Source organism: Mytilus trossulus, chromosome 13 (assembly GCF_036588685.1).
Source record: "Mytilus trossulus isolate FHL-02 chromosome 13, PNRI_Mtr1.1.1.hap1, whole genome shotgun sequence".
Classification (NCBI taxonomy): Eukaryota; Metazoa; Mollusca; class Bivalvia; order Mytilida; family Mytilidae; genus Mytilus; species Mytilus trossulus.
The window spans coordinates 18666674-18676240 of NC_086385.1; the positions used below are offsets into that span (position 1 = coordinate 18666674).

Below are 9567 nucleotides of genomic sequence, written 5' to 3' on the forward strand. Positions count from 1 at the left end.
ACAGTTTTTCACAAATTATTATCAATTTAAAAATTTATTTTGACATTTAATTTCATTATGTCTCATATGTAATTGGGGTGAAATTATAGGAAATGATCGTATATTTAATAGTCGTGTAGTTTGGTAAAACGAGAGACGGTGTGGATAGGAAGAAACAACAAAGTCAAATTATACCCGACTGTCCCGTTATATTCTATAGATCTTGTCCAACCATAACTTTGACAATAACTGTAATATTGAAACCAATTGTCTAACGAAAAGTTACTGCTATGTTTTGCCTTTTGCTCTTCAGTTGCAGAAATAATACATATTTGGCGAATAACCATGACAAAACATTATAAAGTCAATTAAGGGATAAATAGCCAACGTGATGCCTATTGCTGGTCAAGTTATTTACATTTTTTTGCGTGTAGACTGAAACCAAAAAAAACCAGAAGCAACATTATTCCTTGCATCACTAGCTTGCAATGCCGTACATCTCTTTTATGTTATTCAAGGTACCATTAATCGCTGATTTATTTTATTAAATTGAGATATACTGTAACATGCCTCTAATAGAAAAAAAACGGACGAATACGTATTATTTGGTATTTTGCACCTCTAGACTGACGTTTCTGTTGATAGTTAATGATTCCAAATGGTGCCATCCAGCAGACAAAGACTGCCTAGATTATGATTATGATGTAATATTTTAATTTCACAATTTACAAAGGAGTAGGTCCGATAAGGGCCGATTTTGGCCTCAAATTTCAGGTTCATCTGACGAAAGTTTTTGGACACTTTTTAAACAGTTAAATGTCTATTTCAATTGATTTGATTAATTAATGTGAAAGATTTTAACTGATTTAGTCATAAAAAACGCTCTGATTCAAGCTTAAAAATGACAAATCTATCAAATATGCCAAAAAAACGTCACTTTTCAGATGGTTTATGTCAAAAATGAAAGTGGCCGCATCCGTGTTCCTCCTCAATCTTTTTATATGTTTTGTATTATTATCAAATACAACTTACATTTCAATATTATGAATGAACACCAATGCGGCCACTTTCATTTTAGACGGAAACCGTCTAAAAATTAACCAAAATACTCACATTTTGAAGATTTCAGTAATTAAGCGTGACTTCATGATGCTAGAATTCGATATTTGGGCATTGTGTTGTCAAAAACAGCTCATATTTAAGTAGCAGAACCATTTTGCTTTTCAAAATATAGCTTAAAGATAACATTTTCACAATTTTCTAAAACTGCTATATTTTGGGGCCAAAAAGTGGTCTTACTGAACCTACTCCTTTGTTTTTTCTATCTCACAAAACTAATTTCCTTATTTCATTTCTTGAAGAATCTGCAAATTTTCATTTAAAAGTGTACTTGCTGAAATAAATAGAAGTTTTTTTTATTTAATAGAAACACTCACCACACGCAAGGTGACAACAAAGTCATACTGATTTGACATCAACATTAGTTTCTAACCAAAAGTTGTCGTCTTTGAAGAATTTGATATACCAAATAGTGTTGATTAGTATGTACTAATATATCTATATATTAACCGTGTGTGTGATTCAGACCCGCCTGACCATAGATTTATAATGTGTGGTGTTTATTTTAGAAACCCGTGTAATATTGCTAGATTTAACTGCTTAGTTCTTTGCAAAATCCTATTAAGTAGTTTTGTTACTAGACAACCCAACGACCAAGTTTGAATCACAGTTACTGAACGACCAAAGGATTTTTTACATTTTATTTTAGACGGCAAAAAGTACCCAATTAGACAGATTACCAGTTATGTAATATTAAGGTAATCAACACTCTTTTTATTAAAAGTTTTTACCATAAGTATAACAAAGAAAGTTGATATGTTAGGATAAATAGACACTTTGCATGTTTCACGGCGTGTTGTTTGAAAATCCATGAAATATAAACCACAAAAATTTGTTGCCGTTTAAAGGTGTGTATGTTATTATTTTGTTTAATTGTAGTCAGGTAGGATGTGAACTCTGGTAAGTTGACTTGCACAGTTGTCTCATTGGCAACTATACCGCATCTTCTTATTTAAAACAAAAGATTATAGCATCATGGAAAAAAAAACACCAAAAAAACATCAACTCTGCAAGGACTTTCTTTATTTAAAATACCGGTATGTTCAGAGGGGATAGAAAAATTTGAAAGCATTGGAGAGAGTCAATTTAAATTTAAAAAGTTCCACACATAAAAATTCAAGGCTGATGTTTGATTGTTCATTTTAAAGTGGTTTGTTTTCATTTTTCATATCTGTTGGAACATTTTCTTTTCCCAGTTTGAATTGATACGTTTGGTGTTGTCTGGCTTTCTCCCTGGACGACGACCTTTCCCTTTCGCTTTATTTTTACGCGACGCAGTTTTGTCACCATCTGAACGATCGAGTGATCCCGGTTCTTTACTGTCTTCCCTATACTTTCTTGCAGGCCTGTTTTTTTCGTCCTTTCTATTGGGTGGTCCATGTTCTATTGGGCTCTGATCATCGTTTGTCGGAGGTCTTTTCTCTTCCTTTGACTGACTGGGTAATTCCTGGTTCTCTTCGTCGTTTGTCGGAGGTCTTTTCTCTTCCTTTGACTGACTGGGTAGTTCCTGGTTTTCTTCATCGTTTGGTGGAGGCTTGTTCGCTTCCACTGATTGTCTGTGTGATTTATGTGCTTTCTGGCTTTGTTGATCATTCATAGGAGGTCTTTGATCTTCCCCTGACTGATTAGGTAATCCAGGCAACTTTCGGCTATAGGAAACGTTAATGACACAGCACACCAAAACAAGTAATACTGTATGTCTCATTTTCTGTAACGTAAAATAAAACCTTGTTAACAGTGCGCTCTAAAAAAGTTAATTTGGTGATTGTTATGCACATGTTTTGTCAAAGTGCCTGGTAAACTTATATTTGTAAGTGACTATATTCACTTTAGAATGGGAAAAGACATAAGTGGATTGCTCTTTGTTCAACTCAACCTACACTCGATGGTTAAACTTTAAAATGAAAATGAATATATTCCTATTTTTTTGAAAATGAATATGGTTATTGTAACATATGTCACTTAATGAAGTATTTTCTCTCAAAGATACATTGCAACACCGAAGTAAATGAACGCTTCGATAAAATAAATTAGTCCCCATGGACATTAAACAGCAAAATAGAGTGGAATATCTGATATCGCCTGACTGAATGGTACGGGCATTCCATCTTTTGGTTGAACTCTTTAACTTACATAGATTTTACTGATGACAAAATATTTAGAAAAAAATGAATCTATGAATTTGCCTTGTTTTTTTGCAACAAATGAATTACATGCCCCCACAATGACAAAAGTAAAACAAACTAATGGCCTGTGAAGGTACAAAAAAAAATAAAGAAAGCAAGAATTATTATTCGAATTATTAAGGATGTTCTTATCACAGGCATAGATTACCTAAGCCGTATTTGGCACAACTCTTGGGAGTTTTAGGTCCTCAATGCTCTTCAACTTTAAACTTATTAAGCTTTCTAATTATTTTGATCTGAGCGTCACTGGTATGAACGAAACGCGCTTCTGGTGTATTAAATAATTAGCCTGGTACCTTTGATGACTATATACACAGCAACAAACTACAATAACTGAATCACAGGTTCCTGTCTAGGATGATTCCCTGTTTTACTCACTGACACTGCCAATACATAACATAAAGTTCTTAACTGTCACATTAAACGAACAATTACTCTTATACCCGTTGACTGTTTACAAAAACTTTTTTTTAAATTAAATAAGAAAAAAAAATGGTCTAGCTTTTCAAAAATACTTACCATGACGGTTTTAAGTCGTTTTTCCACAGCGTTTTACTGTCTCTGTTTTGACTTCTCTGATATGGTATTTATATATACTGAAATTTATAAGATCGTGGTCTAGGGTGCTATACACGTAATGCTATGTTTTCCTATTATCTTGTCTCGTGATACTAAGTAGATTCAAAATAACAATAAGATTAGCATTTCTATCACAATTACAGGTCAGAATCGGGGTTTACATATAACAAAAGAACGCCTTTTCCCACGTACAGATCCAAAATTTACACATATCACAGCCAGTGTTATATAATTAACAATTTTAAAATACAATTTAAATATCATCTTTTGTTATGCAGAAACAGAATATATTCGAAGTCAAGACAAACTGTTATTCCCACGATGTGAATAAAGCATGTGTTTTTTTAATTGTTTACATTGTTTATGGTTGGTACCTTTTGACTGTTGGTCAACTGTACTCAGAACTTATCTTAGTATAGTAATAACTTGCATAGTAACACAATGTATAGGAAACATTCTGATATCAATGTATAAATAAAATGAAACCATAGGCCTAAGGAGTACGAATCGCTTATTTTGCATAATAAAAACTTGCAACTCTCCAATGAGTATTTGGTAGTCTTTGGTGCTCTGATTATTTTTGCGATTGAGGATCTCTTTAACAGGTCGTTTGATAATGGTTATGTGCTAAATAATTGACAATTTTGTTCTTAAACTATTTGTTTTAAAACTACGAATTTTTTAGGCAAAACAAAGTGATAATTTGTTGAAAATGGATGTTAGGAATAAATTTTTTAAGGAGTTTCACATAATGATATTGGTAATCAGATCTTTGAGTTTTATCTACATATCTGTTTTAGTTTCAAATAAATAAAATATGACAGGTTTATTCTACACCAATCAACGAGGTCGTACGATTTGATTCCTTTTATTTGTGGGATAAGTTTTAATTTCTTTCACCTAATATAATTTACAATGTAATGACTTTTCCAATTCAGTGAATGACTTCTGTAGAAAATAAAGTCTATTTATAATAATTTAATGTCATTACATTTGACATTACACTGATTTAAATGGTTTGACATTTTTTAATATCCGTCCAAGTGCCCAATATTTAAATGTCTAATCTATGCAATTTCAAACTATTCTGTAATTCACAATAATGTATTCTTTATTCCAATATAATGAATTAAACTGTACGCCTTTTTACACTAGTGTGTAACATGCAGAGATTATAATTTGCCCCGGTTTAAGTAGTAAGGTATAAGTATATGTAAAAACAATCCAAAGACACATATGCACATAAATCTAAATGCCATGTATAATCTTCAACAATAAATTTTAGATGCCTACATAAAAAGGAATCTAAAATGCGTTTCAATGTTTAAAAATAATAAAGCCGACTCAAAGCCTTGTCCTTATGATTTTAACAAATAGTTGCCTAATACGTTTTTGTTCTATTTGTCATTTGTTTTACCCGAAAAGTTTTGCGCTGGATTTTAGAAGTGGTTGGCAACAGAAGTTTTGGGCTTTTTCTCAACAGGTAAAGTAACATATCAGATGATATTACTGGAGAATGGACTTACACAACAGATTTTCTGTATAGGTATGCACTAAAGAATTTCGTAAATTGTAACAAAATATGAATATACGTGCACAAGGAAATTATTAGCAGATAACACCTTTACTGTTATTGTTAACATCATACCAAATAAATATTTAACTAGAGAATGGCACAGACATTAAACCTATTATAAATAACCCTATTATCTGCTTAAATATAATAAGGCTCCCACATTATATTCCTAATTATTTTCCCACGTACTGACATACCATTCATGTCGTAGGTTTGTTCTAATTTTCAGCAATCGTAATTGACAAGGATTGTCACTTTTCCTGCTAAGGGTTAATAGTGTTTTTTTGTTTTTTTAAAACTTTAAATATTTAATTTCATTCCTGGTTGTGAACAATGTCCCTTAGCGCTACAACATTGACGCTAAGGTTCCTCCCTGTGTTGTTAATTGCTAATAAAACCAGGGGATTTGATTAGCAAAATATATCTTATATTTATATCGTGTGTAAGTTGCATTTTACAAAGTAGTCATACGAGCACACAATACATACATATTATTCAGTGATCCTATATATATACAAGTTAGTAGTTTTTCAGGGCAATCCTGCTTCTTCCAACAATAAAAACTGACCGCCACTAAAAGTTAAACACTATAAAATATCATTAATTTCAGTCTTATCAGATCTTATCAGATCAAATGACATTAGCCATTTATAGTGTATCAATCATCAAGCTCATTCAGGTCGAGGTAGATCACAGATTTATCTGTGTTCTAACGTTACCAGTATAACTAAATTAAGCGTTATGCTAATGGCATAGACATCGACGAAAGCTTATCAGCAAGATCGTTCTTAAGTAGGAATTCAGCTTTTTCAGGAAATTTATTTGTAATTATTTCATACAACTCATTATTTATTTTACTATCTAAATCTAATTTCTCCGCTAAGTTTATTATATCAGCCCTTTCGTGAGGCCATATTTTGTAGACGAAACGCGCGTCTGGCGTATAAAATTATAATCCTGGTACTTTTGATAACTTTTTTCTCTTTGAAAAGATCAAAAATCGGACATTGGACATTCGCGGAATGCAATAGGCGCATCAGTATCGCCTAAAGGCAATCGTACTACATCTTCGTTTTTATATTAACACTGACACGTTTCTATTTTTGCCTATACTATAAATTTGGGAGTATCAGTTGTCCAGCCCTGGCCTCAGCGACATAATAGTATCATATATAGATATAGGAAGATGTGGTGTGAGTGCCAATGAGACAACTCTCCATCCAAATAACAATTTAAAAATTAAACCATTATAGGTTAAAGTACGGCCTTCAACACGGAGCCTTGGCTCACACCGAACAACAAGCTATAAAGGGCCCCAAAATTACTAGTGTAAAACCATTCAAACGGGAAAACCAACGGTCTAATCTATATAAACAAAACGAGAAACGAGAAACACGTATATATTACATAAACAAACGACAACTACTGTACATCAGATTCCTGACTTAGGACAGGTGCAAACATTTGCAGCGGGATTAAACGTTTTAATGGGCCCAAACCTTCTCCCTTTTTCTGAAACAATAGCATAACATCACAACATATAAAAACATACGATAAAATATCAATTAGCAGACTTAACTCAATCAAAAAACGTATGATTACACAAAGAACGAATAAATTTGATCTGCGATATCTGAATACAAATGCACAGTTAATTAAATATTAGAGACAAACAGTCATGACCAAAAGGCTATCAAACAAATTCAAACACACTGAGAAATATTTAACCAATCAATGTTCACTTTAGAAAAAAACCGTTTTTTTATAATCTTGAAGTTTATACAAATGTTGTAAGAATAAGTGAAAAATTGAAGATATTACAAATAATCAAAGCTGGTATACAGCCAAGATCCATATAAATCAAAAAATGACAAAAAAGCATTATAAACAGTATCAACAGGTCGAATTAACAAGAAAATACGACTTGAGAGTACTCGCAGTTACTGACAGCTAGTTAAAAGCCAAAACCAATTAATAGTAAAAATTCATGCATATCAGAGACTAAAATCGACTAAAATACATCACAGGGATTTAGTATTTTAACGTCATTAATAGTCAAAGAAGACATGACTTGTGCAATGCCAAAAATAAATGTATCGACATGTAGTAGTATAGTGAAGAGCGACTTCTATAGAAATAAAAGTTAACGTGGCTGTGTCCCCTATACATCTCGCCTCAAAAGATAATGAAATTTAGTTATGTTTTAATTTGCTAATGACAAAATCAATATTAGTGCCAATGTGAACTATATTCAGAGATCTAATTACAATATTGGTACGATAACCCTTACTTATAAGTTTGTTTAAAGGTTCGATGAGTTTACAAGGATCACATAGTGATTTCCTCGCTTTAAGTACAATATTACCATAAGATTTAGGATGAGAAATACCATTTTTAATAAGCTTTCTACATGTATAGCCAAATTTACTAATCAAATCTTTGTATCTATGAAAGAATTTAGTAAAAGTTTTAAGTAATTTATGGTCTCGAAATCCCTGACACAACAATTTACCAGTGATGCATTGATTACGTTCGTTAAAATCTATACACAGATGTAATAGTATATACTCTGGACACTTTAATTTTGAGAAACACTCATTAGTTTAGCAAATCCAGCGCCACCTTTTTAGGAAGATACCATGTCATTAATTTACCAAAATGTGTAGCATAACATGGGATTTGTCAAATTTGGAAATGTTAAATATCTAGGCTATACTGGTTTTTTTTTAAAAGACGGGTTTTTCATTATTGCATTGGATTTATTTTTATCATGTGAGATAATTTCTTCGACTGTTTTGATTGTTCAATCATTTTTCTGAATTACGCTTTTTAAACAATCAACTGCGGTAATCATTATCGACGTGCTTCATGAAAATATTTACTTAAGAAAATGTATAGGTTAAAAAAATATCATTTTCAGTAATAAGAAATATTTATTAGGGGCTGCAGTTCTAAAATTATTAACTGGTAACGTTCATTGAATCATATAGTGAGAGGGGAGGACGTCATCCATTTAGAACAAAATTAAGATAAAGAATTAGGCTTGCTTCTTTTACATCCTAGCCAGGATGTTTGCAAATCATTTTTGACATATTAGTCAAATAAATTGTACAGTTGCTTTGCAACATTTTGGATCTTTAAAGATTGATGTAGCACATGTATTCCTGACCCATTCATAATTGTGTTTTGCGGGAACGACCTCACAGCCGTAATCCATTCCAAAAGAGTATCTACGTCTTCTTTGTTTTGGTTTGTAACCCGCATTTTTTTTTCTTTCGATTTATGAGTTTGGAACATCGGTATACTACTGTTGCCTTTATTTCTCGCATTTCTACAATTGGATTTTAAAAATGTATAAAAAGAAACGTTTATACGACTGACATTTTTTCACAATACTGACTTACACTCTTGTTATCAGTTGATAACTATCTGTAAGTGTGTTGCCACTAGAAGAACAGCAACTGTTTAACATTTCCGGAGCACTTAAGTTACTTCTTAATTTTGGTAGGATTTCTGTTATTTCAATTGGCTGTTTCTGTGTAGTGTTTTGTAGATATGTCTGTCTTTTTCCCCTTGGGTTTTGCTTTGCATTTCTTTTTCCTTTTTTTTCATACGTAGACACTATAAACGTTTTTAATACCGGTTGCAACTTGTGACATTGATTTAGGATACAACTTTACTTATGTAGGGAAAAGCCAAATACATATTATACTGTCTTATTCATAAAACGTCTAAAAAAAACAGTTGAATGTCATTGACAACTTACTAAATATTTGGCTCATTTGGATAATTTGTTGAAATGAAAAATTTCACAGAAATAATAGTTTAATGCATGCGAATACCAAATACAGGATACTTGTCGAATGGTACCATGCTGGTCGCCATTCATAAGCAGTACTATCCCAGTGATATTGAAATCGTAGGGTTTGAATTCCTTACTATAAACACGAAAAATGTATCAAATCACTGGAGACTATTCCCGGAGTTGGCTAGTCCAACAGCAGTATTACTAACAAGTGATAAAGCAATACATTCTACCAGTTAAGAAATTGTTCTAATGAGAAGGAAATCCTTTTTCCCTGAAAATACATGAACTGGTCATAATTAAATACTAACCAAATTCTTCAA

At 32.1% G+C, this 9567-nt stretch overlaps 1 protein-coding gene across 1 annotated transcript; it reads right to left on the reverse strand.

The window, feature by feature from the left end:
• Positions 1–2138: 2138 nt before the first annotated feature.
• LOC134695096 (submandibular gland secretory Glx-rich protein CB-like) lies at positions 2139–3918 on the reverse strand. Its single transcript, XM_063556284.1, has 2 exons — positions 3804–3918; positions 2139–2806 (listed from the first exon to the last, which is right to left on the reverse strand). Exons 1-2 carry the CDS (start codon positions 3804–3806, stop codon positions 2264–2266), a joined length of 546 nt encoding a protein of 181 aa, XP_063412354.1. The 5' UTR covers positions 3807–3918; the 3' UTR covers positions 2139–2263.
• Positions 3919–9567: the final 5649 nt, after the last annotated feature.